At 45.3% G+C, this 19546-nt stretch overlaps 1 protein-coding gene and 1 long non-coding RNA gene across 2 annotated transcripts in view; both read left to right on the top strand.

Annotated features, from left to right (window-relative positions):
• The window catches only part of NDST4 (N-deacetylase and N-sulfotransferase 4), a 64767-nt gene extending 51397 nt beyond the window's left edge, over window positions 1–13370 (top strand). Inside the window, exons 7-14 of the mRNA XM_068188367.1 lie at window positions 4982–5164; window positions 6053–6149; window positions 6251–6374; window positions 7244–7418; window positions 8384–8554; window positions 9906–10015; window positions 12779–12881; window positions 13127–13370. Of these exons, the coding sequence (XP_068044468.1) occupies window positions 4982–5164; window positions 6053–6149; window positions 6251–6374; window positions 7244–7418; window positions 8384–8554; window positions 9906–10015; window positions 12779–12881; window positions 13127–13246 (1083 nt within the window). The 3' untranslated portion in view covers window positions 13247–13370. The remainder of the gene's footprint in view (window positions 1–4981; window positions 5165–6052; window positions 6150–6250; window positions 6375–7243; window positions 7419–8383; window positions 8555–9905; window positions 10016–12778; window positions 12882–13126) is intronic.
• A 196-nt stretch (window positions 13371–13566) lies between these two features.
• Window positions 13567–16317, top strand: LOC137473430 (uncharacterized). Its single transcript, XR_010998790.1, has 2 exons — window positions 13567–13636; window positions 15819–16317. It is a non-coding gene; the product is annotated as an uncharacterized lncRNA (long non-coding RNA).
• The last annotated feature ends 3229 nt before the right edge of the window (window positions 16318–19546 follow it).

The following is a 19546-nucleotide window of genomic DNA, read 5'->3' as shown; positions in this document are numbered from 1 at the left end:
TTATAAAAACAAATGATAAATTTCCTGCATCTCCAACCTATAGCAACTTGCCAGGCATTTCTTCGCAGTTAAAAAGAAAATATCCTGGAGAGAGAAAACTCTTTATTTGTGTTCATAGGAGTGCTCAGAATAAACAGAATGATTTAGACTTGTTCTATAACTTGGTGTGCTGTGCAGCAGGGTGCTGGGCAGTTGTTTCCATAGGGAATGCCAGGACTGGGTTTCCTTCCTCCACCTGGAGATTACAGAGTGTCATGTCAGGGATAAATGACATAATTCCTCCCATCATTCCAGGCACAGCTAGAAGCAGACCTTAATTGACCACATCTCTAAGGAGAAATGGCAGAGAAACCATCATTTATGGGCACTTATCCAAACTCATCATCATTTGGGCTTCTTTTTGCCTGCATGTACCTTGACCTCCACAGCTCTGCTTCATGTTCACCTTGACCTAAACCAACAGTACCCAACACCACAGCAATCTGCTTGATTTCCTTAATTTGAACGTGGGTTTGTTCTTAAGTCTGAACTGAAGAGATTTATTTATTTTTTTAAGAGAGAGTTTTTAGTCTAAGGAAGTCTTTTCAATGAGAAAACACAGATGGCAAGAAAACAAATTCCTGTATCATGAATTTCACTAGAAAATGGAAATAACAAGAGAATTGAATTGCTGTAGACTTCTGCAAAGGCTTCCTGGGGCCAACAGATGTGAGCGGCAGCAGCGCATTTGGGCAGAATTCATTCAGCTTTGGCCACAATTAGCTGTGCTGCTGATCACTTAAACAAGTGTGACAAATGAACAGCCATAAAACACCCATTCAGATTTTCCACCCTCGTGCAGCTACGCACCAATTGCACAAATTCATCAGAAGCAGCAGTTATTTTTTTCACAGCCTCTGAACAAGTGTGCTGAGAGAAAAAAGAAACCCTAAATAACACCAATATTTTCTACTGGCAGGCTTTGGGAAAAAAAAAAAAAAGATATATTTAACTAATATATATAACTAATGGATTAGAACCTCCCAACCAGTTTTCTTCACCTGGGACCCCATGCACCTTGCGGTGTCAAAAATGTGTATGACCTGCAGAGCAGAGGCAGTGTTGGAATGTGCTCAGGATTTAGCCTTTATTTTAGAAGCAAAACTTGGAGAAATAACAGGAAAAAAATAAAATATCAAACCTAGCAACTGTATTCTCAGAAGGAAAGAAACAAGGCACAGGATTGTTCTGTCAATACTAAGGAATTCATTTAATCCTGCCATCTAAACAATAGAAAAGTAGAAAGCGTTCCTGGGTAAATGGGAAACAATTTTGCTCTTCCAATAGGGAATTTTAAAACAACCTGGAGGTTCTACAGCATTTTTACAGCTGTCCCAAAGCCACTTCCCACCACTGATGGACAGCAGCTTCCACTCCCATCCTGGGAGCACTCGAGGTGGAGAGCAGACACAGTAATGAATATGGGCACAGGAAATAAAATGCTATTCAATGGTTTTGTTTCCCCTTCAATCAAAGACAAAAATGCTTCTGTCCAAACACTGACTTTGTTGCTTTCTTTAGAGATATTATATTTGGAAAATATTTGATTATCCTGTCAAGAACATTAAAGTATAAACAGATGTGCAGAGTGGAAAGAGAAAAAAAGCGCGATTTTCAGGCATAGAAATTATTTTGCTTTAGCAGCAGAAGGGTCATGAATATGAATAGTGCTGAATTCTAGAGAAGCCATTTGTCATTATTAAAATTAGTGCTTTGTCAACACAAAAATCTCCCTCCCAGCTTCCCCCTAGCCACACAAACAGCTGAATTACGGGATTCAATATCCGGGAGCGGGGCTCTGGCTCAGAATGGACAAGGCTGTAAATCCGTAACGGGAGGCTGCTGCGCTGGGACAGGGATGAGCCACCCCAGAGCAAGAGAGGCAGTGCCCGACCAGCCTGGCACAGAGCTGCCGGGGATGAGCACAGGAGAACCTGGCAGGCCTGGGCTCCTCAGCCCTGCCGTCCCATTGACACGGCCAGAAATCCAAGGGCTTGCCCTCCAGATCCCCTTCTGGGACTCGGCATTTTGCGAGCGCGGTGGAAAAGCGCGGAGGAGCAGAATTCATTTCAGTGGGAGAGGAGCTGAGCAGTAAATGCACTTCCACATCCCTGCAAGAGCACCACGGAGAGCCCAGCATGGCTCTGCTATGCACAAGGCCGAGCTACACCCCTTGCATTAATTCCTCCCTTCTGGCAAATCTTATTTTAAAAAGCCGCTAAAGACAGTAACCATCCATTTCCTCTCAGAACAGCGGAATTCCCACGCGACACCCAACTCCGGCCCCTTGGCCCTTTCCAGCAATGGGCCAAGCAGCAGGAGGAAAGGACCTAAAAGGGAACATTGATCCTATTTAATTATGGAATGGCTGAGAGGAAGAGGTGGAACACATTTATACCTAAGTTTGCTAATGGATTTTTTCACTGCAAGTGCTTGATCCATGGATAAGGGAGAGTTTCGGATATCAACAGAAAGGAATCAGCCCCTATTTTACTCCCAACATGGAATTGCCATTCTTGAGATTGTGTGACACTTCAGCTATGCCCTCCAGAGCCAGATGGCTAATCTTTGTCCAAAACCAAGTGCTTTTAGCTAAAGCTGTGCTAAGTTCAGCAGAAGGAAAAAGACCCTTGATTCAGCATTAATAGGGCTGTGCAGCCAGAGCAAGCACAAAAACTGAGTACAGAATGCAGTTTCAAGGCACCGGTTTATAGTCACATCATTCTTTTAAAAAGCCCTTTGTTTCTCTCTACTAGCTACTGTAGCTTTCACTTCCTATATACCACAAGCCTGCATATACAAATATTCCATATAGAGAAAACACTCTGTATCTAAATTCTAGATGTAAGTGATGTGAAATAGCCCTAGAAACAAAACCATATAGCGAAATGGTGCGATGGTCCTGCCATTAGTTTGCAAACAATCTGATATCATCCATGCTCTAAACACAAACAGTTAAAACCCATCACCTTTCATCCCCAGTGATGTGGAGGTAGATGGGAAAGAATTAAATCCCATTTTGCTCCATGAATAATGCATCATGTCTGGGGCTTTTTGACTTCCAAAAGGACCAACAGAGCAAAAGAAGTCAAAAGAGATGTCCAAGATCTTTTGACTCCATGAAAAGTGATTAACTGGATCTTTTAAATTGGTTTGCAGCATAATGAAACTCCTAGAATAAGCTAATACTCATCTCCTACAAGTACATTTTAACATAAAAAACAATCTCATCCATTTTCAAGTGTAAACAAAGCACAAAGAGCATGCAGACTTACTTGCATACTTCACTTGGTGCACTAACATTAAATGTCATTGGCAGACCCTTTAGCACTCATCAAACGAATGCTCCAGAGACAAGGTGATATTCTCCAGCAACATTTCCTACTAGTGATTTTCTTTTCATCACTTTAAAACAGTTTGCAGGAAGAACTTTTCACATTTGCAGGAGTTGAACTAGCAAGGATCTGTTTGTGTTGGCTAGAGTTTATTTTGTGAGGAAAGGATTATTTATTACCTTCCTTGTCGTTTCTGGGGCAGTACATAGAGACATGCACCAAGTTCAGGGTAATTTTAAGATTCACTCTTTTTACGTCAAATACTTGGGGTCATAAAACACACAGGCACTGGAATCCACCAAATCAATCCACAGAAAAAAACAACTTGTACGGTTTCCAATCTCTGCTTAGCTGAGGCCCAGAGCGGAAAAGAAGGGAAGAATAAATTACCTTTTGTGGCATAGAGTGTGCAGAATGCAAACCCACTGCAGAAGGGCCATGAGGGACACATTCTCCTAAGCTCCATCTGGCTCCCCCTTGGAGGAGTACTAAAAGCCTTGTTAATAATTTAACAAACTAATGGACACATTTTCAAGCACGGGGGGCTGGTGGGTAAAGAAGCACCACCTTGGCACAGCAGGAGGGTGAGAGGGGGAAGCTGGTGTCTTATCCCTGATGTGCTAGGGACAAGCCTGGAACAACAGAGCAGGAACCAACCGGAAGGAAAGCTTTCTCTTCAGGGGGATCACTGCTAAAAACCTTCCTGAGACACGCACAGAGATATTTTAGAGCAGATGTCCAGCATATCTGACCCACACCCCAGGCCCCAAAGGAGTGCTGCGTAAACACTGTCCCCCATGCCTGGGTTGTACAAGGCATCACTGAAACCACATCCAGTAGCCCTCCAGCACATCAATTCAATTCATTTTGAATTAAAAACCTCAACACTCACTGACCTGAACATGACTCCTGCAGCAGCTTTCAAAGGAGGAAGGTGCAGCTGTTCTCCTGCAACCTCTTCCCTGCTCCCTTGCAATGACTTTATAAATTCCTCCCATTCCTAATCAGCCGAATCGAGGCTCACATGAACACAATTATCTCTCTACAAAGCAAACGTTTTACCTGGGAATCAGGTGTCCTCACTGTTGACAGCTAATTTCTTCAGAATGAGGTGCTTCAGTCCCCCAAATCTGCCTGCAGCTGTAATCAAATTTCACTGTCAGTCCATCCCGTCTCAGGCCACTGCACTGACCAAAACAGCCAAGTGACAACATTCAGTTTGGTGCCATCTTCATAAAAGTAAATAATGACAATCAACAGGTAAAACAGCCACAAAACTGAGTTTAATCACCTCGTGGAAAGAAAATGCTGGGTAGAACATTTGTCACATTGTTCTTATAAGATCTCTTTATCCCTCTGAAATAAATCATGAGATCTACAAGGCAGTGGCCACGTAAAGGCTGATAAAAAGACAGAAGTTATATCAGCTTTAAGGAGAAAATAAAGACAGAGATACTTAGCTGAGATACCACCCTTCACAAAGCCTGGGAGTGTTTCTGTGTCAGAATTTATTCCCCTACTTACAGCCATGCTATTCCAGGCACTGGGGGGAGACAGCATATTGGATTTTTGGTGTGCCATGCCTGAAAGGCTCCTCTTGCCCCCAGATCAGCATTTTCATGACCCATCTGTCCAACTATGGGAACGACCGCCTGGGCCTGTACACCTTTGCCAACCTTGCCAGCTTTGTCAAGAGCTCTACAAACCTCAGGCTGCAGACGCTGCCCCCCGTGCAGCTGGCTCAGAAGTACTTCGAGCTCTTCCCCGAGCAGACAGACCCCCTCTGGCAGGTAAAGTCACCTCTTCTTCCTCCTGCAGCTGCAATCTGCTCATTGGAACAAGCATCTTTTCCTCTAAAAAGCCTTTTTCAAGCATGGGAATGTGAGCTCAACAGTGTAATTTAATGGTTACATGTACCTGCCTCTTCTCTTCACCAGAATACTGTGAGCCACACTGAGCTTTTGGCTATGCAGGCATAAATCCAGGGGGGCACCAAGGAAACCTGTGCAGTTATTTAGGGCTTACACTGGCAAAAAGGTGCAGAAAATTTGCCCTATTTTTTTTGGCCCAGCGGCAAGGCAGTATAAACCTATAATATTTCCACTGGGCTGCAGCAATTCCCTTCAGCCGCTGATTTTCTCTGTCATATTTTGTTACTTTTATTCACCAAAGTGCATCCTCTGTTACCTATGCAAAAGCAGCATCTGTATGATAACTACTTTGAAGAGCAGCCAGTCCCAACCTCTTCTGTGGGGCCTTTTGTTCACAGGTTTTTATTTTGCATTCATAGGTAGTAGAAAGATAAGGAGATGAATAATATCCCACATTTCTATTTTGTCCTTCCCTTTTGCATTCTCACGTAAATTAAAATTGGCACTAAGCCCCATGCATCTGTAACCATTCTGACAGCCCAAAAAGTAATGCCTCAAAGCCATTCAGAGGTTTGCATTTGAACCTCAAATGGAAATGTGATTAAATCAATGTTCCAATCTTTTTTCCCTCACTTTTTCTTTTCTGCTAATGACTGAACCTTGTCCTCAGTCATTCAAAACCATTGTACACACACTGCAGGATTTTGCTACTCAGTGTAGGGCTCTGGCATTAGTGCATAACATTGAGACCCTGCCAAGATTTTGGATCCCCCAGAGTGATGGCCACAACCACCTTTTGTCCTTCAGAACCCGTGTGACGATAAGCGACACAGGGATATTTGGTCCAGAGACAAAACTTGCGATCACCTGCCCAAATTCCTGGTGATAGGACCCCAGAAAACAGGTAAGAAGCACAAGGAGAGCTTTTTAAAAGTTTCTACAAAGGCAAAGGTGCTTTTTCAATTTTTTAATATTTCCTAATGGCATCTCTTTTTGTTGTCATAGGAACAACAGCCCTTTATTTATTCCTTCTGATGCATCCTTCCATTATCAGCAATCTCCCCAGTCCAAAAACTTTTGAGGAAGTTCAATTCTTCAACGGCAACAACTACCACAAGGGAATTGACTGGTAAGAATGACAAAAATGAGGTGTTCATTCTTAATACATGGAAAATCACAGTGGAACAATTCCAGGAGTGGGTGTGACATTGCCTTAATCACTGGATGAACTTGTTATGCTTGGAATTACCAGATAGAAAGAGAATCTAATTGGTAATGATGGGACATTTAATCAAGCCCCTAATTTTGTTTAGATATTACGGTAAGTCTGCGAGTTTTCACACAAATGCATGCAAGAAGCAGTTCTGTCATGAGTTCTGTCTTCATGCTGAATGACATCTCTGTCTTGTCATAGCTGTAGCTACACTGACTTACACTCTGTTCCTTCCAAAATGGCTTGTCATGAAGTAAGGCTCCATTTATCTCTTCACAAGAATCCATCCAATCAATTTTAAATGGGAAAGACCATTCAAAGCCAAAATTCAAATCTTGCATTCTGAAAGCATCCAAAAGCAAAGATATGTCAGTTCCAAAATGAAGTACTTCAACAATGTTAAAATTAAACCATTTGACATTTAAATGTTGACATTAAATGTTGACATTTTGAAGCTTTTCCCATGTTTTTTCTGCAGCTAAAACTGACCTCACTCCAAACTGGTGAAAGATATCCCTTTGACACTGAAGTTATTTGCAAAAATTCCATCTATCGCAGGAAAAACCTAATTACCAGACTTCATGAGGGCTTTAGCTATTACGAGCACCACCTAAGAGCCAAGATGCATTCCCATTACTCCAGTCTGGGCTGAGCTGAAAAATTCAATTTTGCTTCTTGGGAATTATGTCTGAAAATTCACCTTCTCACCCACCATGAAATGGGAAGCATGGGGCCATGACTCTTTTGTGCTGCTGCTAATTCTGACAAGTCTCTTCCCCTCCAAGGTACATGGAATTCTTCCCCACTCCTTCCAACGTCACCACCGACCTCCTGTTTGAGAAAAGTGCCAACTATTTCCATTCTGAGGAAGCTCCCAGGAGAGCTGCTTCCCTCATCCCCAAGGCCAAGATCATCACCATCCTCATCGACCCGTCGGACCGCGCATACTCCTGGTACCAGGTAGGGAATCCTTTGCCCCGAGGAATGCACAGTGGAGCCAGTGGCAGGGCATGAGGGCTGGGAATCCATGTCCTTGAGCAAGGAGTGGGAGTTATGGCACAGCCTTGGCACCCCGTGGGAGCAGGAGGGTGCTGGATGCCAGCTGGATGACACCGGTGTCAGGAATGATGAAACTTCCCAGCACAGAGCTGCCACCAGCTGGAAACAAACAGTTTAATCTCAATTACAGCTGACAGGGCAGAGAGGGAGAGCAGTGCTCTGAGCCCAGGGAGATGCACAGGGAATAGGAGTGTGGTCCAGCCAGGGAATCAGAGCTCTTGGTGCTGAGGGTCTGGCCCCCGTCCCTTTCCCCAGCGTGTAAGCTCAGCAATGTGTGCTGTGCACAGACAGACCCAGTGTCTCCTGAAGTTTCCAAGGAGTTAAAAAGAGCTGTGACTGGAGACACTGGCTTTTTTTTCTCTCCTTGGAAACAAAAGCAAGCCAGTTGTTTTCCCCAGGAAACTCCAGGATGCTCTTCCTTGCCTTTTATTGAGCCCACATCCTTCCATAACAAAATCTGCACTATTTAAAAATTCTGGTTTTAGAGAAATGTATAATTAATCGAAAATGCATGCTTGTGAAAAATGGAGTAGGCAAACACATAAAGGAAACACTAAATGCAGCATTAAAAGAGACTCGGATTAATAATGCTGGAGCAGCAAGAAATACATCGTTTCTGATCCTGCCAGGCAGCTCCGCAAGGAACAAAGCACGGCCAGGGGCTGCAGTTTGCACCCGGGTAATATCTCGTTGGCACCTTCCCAGCTGCCAAGGCAAAGCGGTAAAACAGGGACTCCTCCCTGCCCAGGGGAGCCTTGACTGAATGGTGTCCCCACCCTGCTTCCTTGGCCCCCATCCCTCTCCCGCAAGATCTCAGGCTTAAGCTCCAGCATCCTTGTGCCACGTATTTCCGTATGTCCCCGCAGCACCAGCGCTCCCACGAGGACCCCGCTGCGCTGAGGTTCAGCTTTTACCAAGTCATCACCTGCGGCCCCTGGGCGCCGCCGGAGATCCGGGCGCTGCAGAAGCGCTGCCTGACGCCCGGCTGGTACGCGCTGCACATCCAGAGGTGGCTCTCGCACTTCCCGGCCTCCCAGGTAAGGGCCGGGCCGGGCCCGCCCAGCTCACCGAGCCTGGCATGGCCCAAGGCGGTCCCGAGGCTCCTGCGGCCCGGGAAATGCAGCGTCAGATGTTGCGGGAAGGGCTGGCAAATTCGTTTAGAAAATGCCAGGGCTTTTTCGAAAAAGAAATTGCATCCTGCTCCCCACTCAGTCCCTATCATAGAAAGCTTCACGTGTCTTTGATCCTCATATGGAATTGGCCTTTCTCAGGGCTGCAGCGTAGATTCCTTCTTTTGGCTCCTCTTCCTTCAAACGTTTTATTGAATTGTCTTTTATAACCTTTGCCATTAAAATTTTACCTATATGCATAGATCTAAAGAATATTTCCATTGCTGAAGAAATAATAATAAAATAACCTAAAGCAAACATGTTAGTACGGCAAGGTACGTGCATGGGCACTCTTTATGCAAGGACACGGTCATATGGCAGTTCATGTCTGCACCCATTGTAAGACAAGGCTGCAAAAGGCTGTTTCATGAGAGAGCAAACCAGCAGGGATCCCCAGAGACTGCTCTGGTGGGACAGAATTTTGCTGAAAGGAGGCAGAGCTGAGCATTGCCTACTTTGTCAGGGACCTGGGGGGAAAAAAACAATGAATAGAACTAGAAGCTCTGCCTTCTTGCAGAGAGTTTTCTTTTTATACAGCCTCAGCTGTACTACAGAGAGGAGAAGCAGGTCAATCCCATTTCAAGGAGAAGGGAGAAAATCTCAGTTAGTCATTTACTTCCTTCTTTCCTCTCCAGCCTTCCTAGTCTTTTGTAAATGGGGAGGGAGTCCTGCCCAGAAATGTTGAGGTGGCAGCAAGGGCAGTATTGCCCTAGGAGCAAATAGGCCACATCTTCTCCTTGCCCACCTCATCCCAACTGATTCCTCCAAAGGAGAGGGAGATGTCCTGGCAAAGTCCGAGCATGCAGAGGGTGATGAGCATCCCGTGCCCTGTTCCCTGGGCTCCTCCTCTGCCCTCACCTGGAGCTGCTGCCTTCTCTCCTCAAGATTTCCCACAGACACATCATAAACCTCAGCAATATTTTACATCCTTTCCTTATCTCTTCTTCTCCGAATTGTCTGAGTGTCAGGTTTGGCTTGGGAGGTTTAACTCCTGCATTTGAACAAGGTGCACACACAGAGTTACAAGGTGCCCACCTATGCAAATCCAACTCAATAAAGTAAAAAGCAAACCTAAAAAGGAGCTCATCCACATGAATGTTTTTAGCACTGTACAAAGTCACGTGCTAATTTAAATCCAGGTTGTCACAGAAGTGAAATAATGCCATTTTTTATTAACCTTAGTCCTGTTTCCAAATCAGTGCCATATTTACCCCTGCAGTTGCTCATTATTGATGGACAGCAGCTGAGAAGTGACCCTGCTACTGTGATGGATGAAGTGCAGAAGTTTCTGGGAGTCTCTCCTCACTACAATTACTCCGAAGCCCTAACGTGAGTGTATTCCTTTTCTTATCAGCCCTGTGGGATCCCAGGGTACATCCCCTCCCACCAGGATCCCTTCATTATCAATTACAAACAGACAACACATCAGGATAACAATAACTTTGAGAAGCTTGGGGCTCTCTTCCATCAGTCTCCAGAAGCTGAAGCCTGGAGTGCCAGGTGTGGAAAGTTTGGCTTCATCATTCCAAAGGAGCCTGATGGCAGAGGCTGGGTGAGAAGCACTCGTTCCTTAATCCCATTTTCCTCTCTGGATTTCCACATACTGCTGAGACTCCTGCCGTGGTGGGAGTGGGCTGAATTCCCCTCTCCCCTCTTAGTCCAGCAGAAAATTGTAAGAAGCTTTTGCCCTGAGCCTCCCTGTGTGAGGAGCACCATCTCCTTACAGCCCCAGCCCTGGGATATCCGTGAGCTGGGAAGCCTGGCACTGCTTTTCCAAGCCCCTGAGCCAGCACATGGAGTGGGAAGCAGCAAAGCCTCTCCTTCACCTTCCCTGCAGGCTGCTCCTGAGGGAAACACAACCATGGACTTTGCAGCTGCCCCACACTGCTCCTCTCTGCTTGCAATTACCATTTAATGTTCCTCTCCTGGCAGGGTTCAGTTTCTTTGTATCAAAGGTTCAAAGTAAGACTTCAGTGCTTAAGGAAGTTGCTCTGCCAAAACCTTTTTCTGGAGGAAGAATTTTGGATTTCAGAACGCAATTTTTTAAGTCACTGGTTTCCAAAGAGGATGGAGGGGAGGAGGAGTCTGATCACAGAGCTGAGCTATTGATGTTTGAACAACTCACAACTGCACATCTGCAGTGCCTTCTGCTGGGTTTTTAAAATCCACACCCACAGACATACATCTTCCTTGCTGGAACAAAATTAAAGTCAGAGGAGTCGCACAGCAGGAAGAAATTTGGCCTCTCATACTGGTTTGGACAGGAAAAATGGATTGTAAACAGATCCATAAAATTATGCACTCCCTGTTTAGAGGCATCAAGAATGCAAATGTGCTGTGGAAGCACACACTTCTGCACAGATTTGGGATGGAAGGGGAAAATGCATTAAAGTGTGTAGCTGCTTTCTGGCAGGGCTTGTCAAAGGGGAAAAGATTGCATAGGATTGTTCCTAGTCATTACTGACTAACAACTGCACACCACACATTTTTAAAGGTGTCAGGAAGCAGCCTAAGGACCCAGACCTGTGAACAGCAACAAGTCCATCACCCTGAGTGAAATTATGTGAAAGTCTTGCAGGAGAGTAAAATCAACCCAGGCAGAAGGGAGCCATGGGAGGGGAGCAGAGGGGACACAGAGGCAGGGCCCGAGGAAAACACAAGATGAGAGGAGTGTGCTTAGGAAAATGTTCTCCCTTGGAGGGCTGCTACATTCTGTGAGAGAATGAGAGAAAGATCCTCATGGTGACATTGCTTGGCTCTGCCCTCGCAGGCATTCCCTGCCTCTGGCATCAGGTACTGCCTCCCCAAAACCCTGCCTCTCCCCCAGGCTTCTTCTGCAGGGAAGGGAAGATAACCAGGCCTCCAAAGATTTCTGCTGACAGCTCTAAAATGCTCCCCTGTAGCTTTAGCCTTAGGGCTATCACTATTTTTAAATAAATACTTCCACTGTGCCCAATTACATTTACAGAAGCCCTGAGAGTCCTGTGATTTCTGAACGCAGAGAGTTGAATTCAGCCCGAACTGTCTCACCCTCTATTCCCCTTCCCAAATTTGCACATCCTTTTCATAATGTTCAATAAGCTCCTTCTGAGGCAGAGAGATTGTTTGGGGCATAGTTTTGCTGTTTCCCTTTTACCCAGCACACGATACCACTGCTCCTCTTGGGAAATTAACACAGGGCAGCTAAAGCACTTCACCATGCAAGGAGCAGATGGGAAAGGCCAAAGCAGAAATGAATCTATCATCAATATACCCATTTAATCAATGATTTAGTTGTTTTAATTGACACATCTACAGAGACAATTTAGGAAACAAAGGTCAGGCTGCATTAATAGGCTCACCCTTCTCCTGAAATTCGCCCACTTCTGTACAGCAGCAAATTGCAGGTGCATCCGTGTCATAGGGACAGAGCAGGGTCAGAAAGGTGGTGTGTAACTAATTAACTCTGTGTTCCAGCCAGTTATCCTTCATCCTTCTCAAACATCTGCTGAGCAGCAGGAATGTGCTGCGTTTGGATGTTTTATGCCTGCTGCAAGTCCCACAGCAGTAAATTCCAAACCCAACGCCACGTGCCATTCGTTCCTCAGCGAGCGCGTGCTTCCAAACCTCAATCTAAACCTCTTCTATCTCTGCATTTCAGACACCACAATCAAACTGCATGTTTCAGATAAGGCTGCTAAGACAGTGTTTATGCTACAATGCCATCCTAGGAACAAAAATGGTCTTTAGATGCAGTGATAGGGAGCAGCCAGCTTCTTCTTCAGGCGGGTTAAATCATCAGCACCCAGCCAGCGCTTCCTTAGGAGACCTGCACATCACCCTGTGTGCTGGACAAGGACAACAAAAATTAGCCAGTGCAGGTAGAGCACAGTGAGGAAAATTCCTGCATTTAGGCACTTCCAAGGCAGATTTGTGGGGAAAAATGAATCCCCAGAGTTTACACAGGAGAGGAAAGCTGTTTCCCACTCTGGTCTCAGAATTCCAGTCATCGAGAGAGATGTGTGCAGCACTAATTGTGGGCTAACACTGATGTCTCAGTAGCCAGGAGATGTTTCTGTAGCAAGGTCTTTTAAAATATATGATCCTCTATAGGTTCGACCCTCAGAAAGGCTTCTGGTGCCAGTTATTGGAAGGAGGGAAAACAAAGTGCCTGGGGAAAAGCAAAGGTCGGAAATACCCACCAATGGACCAAGAGGTAAGGGCTTTTCAGAAATTTATGGGAGCAGTTTTAATATTGACCCGAATTAAACACACTATTTTTTTTTTCTTTGTGGCATTTTCACTGGATTGTTGTTTTTAAAAATCAGAACCTCGAGCTTTGAAAGACAGGGCATTGAGTTCCCCCGGTGAGAGCCCTCTGTGGCAGCAGAGCACATTTGCCTGTGGGATGGGTTTCCTTTAACCTGATCTTGGTTTGTTTTCCACCCCCGCCACGCTTAGTCCCGAGCGTTTCTGTCGAGCTACTACCGAGAGCACAACGTGGAGCTGTCCAAGCTGCTGCACAGGCTGGGCCAGCCGCTGCCCTCCTGGCTGCGGCAGGAGCTGCAGAAGGTCAGGTAGCACCGGGGGGACCCGGCCAGGCGCATTCCTGCCCGCTCAGACCCCCCCGCTCCTCCGGCTCACTCGGCATCGTCAGGACAGGACCTCACGGACCCCGCTCTTCCCAGCGAAACCAGACAAACCGCAAGAGAATAAATAAAAAAGCCCCAAACCCAAAGCCGACAACTGTTGGTATGCTCGTGCTGCCCGCGGAGTGGCATGGAGCCCTTCTGCCAGCTCCCGGAAGGCACAGGGCGCCAGCGGCACCCCCTGGATCCAGGGCGGGAGCCGCGCGGAGCCTCGTCCCTCCCTTCTCCAGGGACTGCGTAGGACGGACGGAGCCCGGATTGACAAATTGCAGTCTGTCAGGACACGGGCAAAGGATGGGAGCATCTCTCGCTGGACTGGGAGGTTGGTCATGCGCTGGGCTTTTCCCACTTTTGTTTTCCAATCCTTTCAAATTCCAAGCAGGCCACGCAGCAGTGCGCTGCCGATAGCCTAATACTGACAGCTTGGTTTCTGTCTGCCAAGCAGCGCTGCGGCTCTGAAGCCTTCAGACACCGGGTGATCATTTAGGGTCTCAGTCTGCAAGCTGGTGCAGAAAAATAACTTTAATTGCCCTTTTAAATATTCCGGACACAAAACAGTCTGCTGAAGCACAAACTCTTCCTGTAAACTCTTATGGAGGTGAAAGGACAAACACAGTTATTGTGTATCACATATACATGTATGACATTCATATCTTAATTCCTGAATATCTACTCTAGTGTATCTCTAGATCAGACACACTCAGTTTTAAATATCTCCTTTTTGTGCCCGCAGGGAAATGAAAGGGTGGTTTACCAAAAATATGACATGATCTGTGCTTGGTTCTCAGAGCTGTGGGGGCAAAGTCAGCAAGGCTGGGCAGAAACTCCTTACTTGTCCTGTATGGAGGTCATTCCTCAGATCTGGAAGTGGTGAACACATGTATTTGTGTTTGTAACATACAAACTCACACTCCCTTTTTCATAGAGCACTGGCAACACCACACATGACTGGAGTACTGAGAGCTTTGGATAAGTAAGGCTTGGTCAGAGAAGAGTATCTAAATGGAGCATTTGATAGAATTATAGCTGTTAAAATGCATTAAAATTGTCTCAGCGACTGCCTAACTCTTGATTAAACTCATGAGTAAACATGACATTGGTTTCAGGAGCTTTTCAAGGAGATGAGACAAACACTAGAGAATCCAGAAAATTATTTCTTGTTCTTAGCTTATTATTTAGAAAGAGGTCTGTGCCTCCAACTCTCAGCTCCGTAATGGCACCATGTCCTGAAAACCCACTGGATATTTTTATACCTCACTGTTATTTTTTAAGTCTGAATGGGCATCACATTTCCGACAGATCTCGTGTTCCATTGAGAACTGACATTTGAATTGACTTCTTTATGTGTCACAAAGATGAAATAACAGTATTTCCAAGTTTCATTCCCTCCACTTGTAACAGGACCCATCAGCACAGAATTTCTCTGGACCACCGTGTGACAGAGGAGCCTTTGTGAACTGTCTGGAAATGATCTCCTTTGCTTTTTATGCCTTTTTCTGTCACTGACCACATCATTGTTGGGATTCTTACAGACCAGCAAAACAAAGGCAGCAAAAATGAAACAATTATTGATGGCAAGAGGGCTGTGGCTGGGAAAGATAGTGCTGGTCCTTCTTTCCTGCTTGTAAGCCACGGGATTCCCATCCTGCAGGGGGCTGCAGCTGCAGTTTGCTCCCATTCCCCTGGAAATGAGGATTCCAGGATGTGACCCTGTGGGCCAGGCACGGGAGTCAGGGCCTGGCAGCAGAGTTGATGATGAAAGCAGGGCTTTGGCCCTCAGAAAAGCTGAGCTCATATAATTGAGGTTGTCTTTGAGCGAGAGGCAATCAGAACGGAATCCAAACCCCTCTAAATTATGCATTGACCTCTCAAGGTCTAAAATAAAGTTGCAGGATTAACTGCTCGGAGATGTTGTCTAATAAACCAAATTTCCTCTCTGATAGGGGAGCAGGCTGCCCAGAGTCCCCAAAACAAATTAAAATGGCAGAATTAGAAATTCTTGGGGGAGGAAATGGTTGTGTAATGAAAGCACTGATGGGTCCAGGCTCTCTGATGTGATAATAAGGCAGTGGGGATGTGCCCTGAATACAGAATCAAGAGCTGAGTGTTTTCTCCTCTTCCTTCCCCCCTCTCCCCATTTTGAGCCAGGGAGATGGGGGATCTTTCATCCCCTGAATGATTGGGGTGTGGGGTGCTCATTTCCTCTCTGCTGGGCCACCCAAAAGGGAGACATCACCCATTCATTTAGTTCCCATCAGTAACGAATTATGTTTATCATGGGCTTAAAATTGATGTTTCTAACAGGAACATGAGTGTGTGACATCTGTGTCAAACAGGTACAGCACAGGGACATGAATCAGCAGTGACCACATGGCTGATTTTATTGTACTTAAAGAAGGCTAAGTTTGGGGTTTCTTTTACATAACTCTGTGTTCACGGGACAGGAATTTCCCCATCAGACAACATTTCTTACACTGTCTTTATTTCTCTTTTTGTGCTTTCAGTTCATCCTTTTAGTGTGACTGCAAAGGTGTGGACCTGCCCACGGACTCGATTCCTCCATCACTCTCCTATCTAGAAAAGCTGCCAAAAAGAAATAAGTATTTGCAAGCAACACAGATTCTGAATTGTTCAGTGTTCCAGTGACTGGATAACTTTTATAAGACTTATGATGATTTCTGTAGTATTTCAGAACAAAGGACATCCTGTTGATAGAGCTGAGGAAAAACTTCACCGTCTTGCCCAAGCTCTTTTTTTTTTAAATTTTTCTTTCCCCTCCTACGTGACGACAGCAAATCCAGTTGAGCAAACACTTGGTGTTGAAGCAGAAGGAATTAAAATAAATTTTGATCACTCAAAGTATTTTTGTTGGGGGAGTGGGGGTGATGAGGGAGGTCAAGGGCTGTATTTGCTGGAATTGTTTTAAATAATTGATGTGCACACACCTGATTATCGGTTCTCCTCACTGCCGCAGAATAAACACTTCTGATGGTGTATTACAGAGAGAGCTTTGCTTCTTTCCTTAAACCCTCTTTCCCATTTCCTGAGCCAAAATCTGCTCTCCAACAGCCTCTGCCATGGATTTCAAACCGTGCATCTTCCCAACTCCTGCCTCAGCATCTCCCCAGGGCTTCCACCATGGGATTTCCTGGCAGTGCCACTGACCTCCTCCTCCTCCTCCCAGGCGGGGCACGTGGACCCAGGCACGCCTGACCCTTCAGTATTTGTTACACGGAATTCCTGGGCCTGCTCTCCCAAAGTTTGGCCTCCCTGCACCCCACAGGAGAGGGACATGCAGCCCCAAGCAAGCTCTTGCCCGAATTAAAAATAATTTCCTTCTGCTCCGAGGAATCTTAAAAGGCCAAGGCCCTGATTCCAGCTATTGCAAATTTCTCAAACTATGCACTTAGAAGTATGAGGCAGCTGTTTTCCCTCCCTAGAAACTCATAATGCTTCTATTTTTTATTATAAAATATTCTTTGTTTTACTGATTTGTGTCAGAATGAGGTCAAATCATATCAGAGTCTAGGATTCTTTCTACAAACCTCCCAGAATAGCAAATTCCACCTCCCAAGAGTTTCTGTCATTTAGCAAAGTGGAAATGACATTTCAGATATCTCACCACAAGTTTTACCTTTTTATTCCAGGTCTGCCTGGTGCTTGTAGACAAATTTTCAAAGGTAGCTAAATTTTCCAAGTATTTTAGGAGTCTAAGTCTGTTTTAGAAAAACCAAAAAACTCCAAACTTTTAGGCCCCTATACTTGTAGGCCCTAAAAATCTGCTGGCTTTCCATCAGGCTTTCCAGGCCCAGGCAAATTTCCCGCCTCAATCTTATTTAATAAAACAATAGCAGAATTCTTCCAGAAGTTTACTACTGCCACAAAATTCATTAATCAGACTATTCCCTCCTGGAACCTGGAAACATGAAAGCACCAAACAAACTTGTGAAGTGATCCGTTTGTGTAAAGAGCTTTTCCTTTGTGCAGTGGAGGAGAGGAGAGGAGAGGAGAGGAGAGGAGAGGAGAGGAGAGGAGAGGAGAGGAGAGGAGAGGAGAGGAGAGGAGAGGAGAGGAGAGGAGAGGAGAGGAGAGGAGAGGAGAGGAGAGGAGAGGAGAGGAGAGGAGAGGAGAGGAGAGGAGAGGAGAGGAGAGGAGAGGAGAGGAGAGGAGAGGAGAGGAGAGGAGAGGAGAGGAGAGGAGAGGAGAGGAGCCCTTTGTCAGGCCTGTAAATATCCAAATCCCAGTCAGCAACTGATTTATAGAACAGCAGAAATGAATCCTGCATATAATTCATACTCCTATTTCCACTCATGAGGAATTAGAGACTTCCCAGGAAACCAGATTGATATTTGCATTTCAGTCAGCTGCAGCTGCTGGATGGGGAGAAAAACATTTAAAATATCTCAATAAACCCATATCTGCCACTTTGGGTTAGCAAAGCTGTTTGTCCTGCTGCAGCTCCCTCTAACCAGACCCGAGCCAGTTTCATAGTGCTCCTATTTCTTTGGGAATGGGAATGTGACACATTAATACACAAATCTGTCTCCATTGCAGAAGGTCAGGAGGGTTTATGGGCTGGTAGTTGGAGTCATCCTGGGGTTTTCTGAGAGGTTATTTTCAGCCAGGGGAAGGTCAGCAGCAGGTGGAGTGGGATTTCTCAATCTAAGTTGCAATTCCATAAAATACTGTGGGGGCTGAAAAGCATGGTTCATAATTTGGGAGATAATTGTATGCCATTCAATTGACTTTGTACTTGCCACTTCTTAGAGTCTGGTGGATGTTCTTCTGTCTTGCAGAACTTATCTGTAACACACATCCCCTGTTTGGTAATTTAGCTTCTCTTCAGAGGAGGAGCTGAGCTACAAGGAAGAACTGGATGTTCAAGGGGATGAGTTTTTACAGAACTTGCTCTGAGGCAGATATTTATTTACAGTTTTTCTTTAACTCTGTGTGTGTGTGTTTCTCTGTGTTTGCCTTGGCTGGGGAATCATCTCCATATTAAATCTGCATGGCCTCCAAAGGCACACAGTTCCCATCAGCATCAGTGACAATTAAATATTCTGGTGAAGGAGAGAGTAAACTCACCAGCAGAAAATGTTATTTAATGACATTGTAGCTGCAGCACATCTTCCCAAAGAGCTTTGTGTAATCACACCAAGTAAGTAAAGAGAAATTGTTCTGCAACGTGAAGCGTTTAAAATTTCATAAGCAATCTGATCTTAAAAAAAAAAAAAAAAAAAAAAGGCACAAAATCACCTTTTGAGTACCTTTTTATTTTAGGAGAAAGTTTTGTGTCTCAGATTTTGGGTTTTCTGTCTTCCTACAAGGAAGTGCTGTAGCCTGCTTCCCCTTTGTGCTTTCCTACTCACCCACACTCCTTGGGGCTACTTCTCATTATCAACATCTATTCATCCACTGGCAAATTTCAATCCCAACTGAATTTCTTCCTGGGCTAACTTCTGCTCCCCGCTTCCAGAGAGGAAAACTGCAGATCTCCCAGGGAAGCATCACCTTTCATTTCCTAGACCATACAGGCTTCAGTTACTTTTAAGTTATCCCAGTTAATTAAGACAACGTGTTCTAGGAGTGTGCTGAGGATCTCTTTGATGTAGTTTTCCTGCATCATTCCCACAGTTTTCCCACTGTTCCAAGGCAGGGAAGCTCCTTGGTCATAAAGCACAGCAGAGCTGGATGGCACCGTGTGTAAATCTGCCATCATTAGGCTGGGAGCTGCAGTTAAATTATAAATTGTCATCCTAAGTAGGAAGAACATTTTTATGGATCCTGGCTCACCCTCTGCAGACTTCAGCTATTTCCAGTAACTGCCACACAGAACACACTACAATTTGTCAGCTGCTTGGAAAAGGAGAGTTGAGCCTGGAGACTTAATTCCCTTCAATCTTCTTACAAGATATGATCCGATACCTCAGGATGAAAGCTTAGGAAGGTACAGGGAGGCAATCCAAAGCAGCCAGGACAATCAGAATGGACAAGAACCTCAGCACAACACTAAAACTCATTTCTCCAAAGGTCAGATGCACACCCAGGAAGCCTCTTTTATTTCCCTCCACGTTAGAGAAGGGGCAGAATAAGAAACATTTGGAGGCTTGCCTGGATTGCTGTGGGAAGGTGTCGTGTCAGGGCTTTAACACAGACCACGTTGTCACATTCTTTCTAAAGCCCATCTCATGACAAGCAATTTTTTTCCCCCCTCCCACATGGGACAAGTCGA

The sequence above is a fragment of the Anomalospiza imberbis genome, chromosome 4 (genome assembly GCF_031753505.1).
Source record: "Anomalospiza imberbis isolate Cuckoo-Finch-1a 21T00152 chromosome 4, ASM3175350v1, whole genome shotgun sequence".
NCBI lineage: Eukaryota > Metazoa > Chordata > Aves > Passeriformes > Viduidae > Anomalospiza > Anomalospiza imberbis.
Note: the sequence above shows the minus strand (reverse complement) of the source record. Positions and strands in the feature narration are given on the sequence as shown.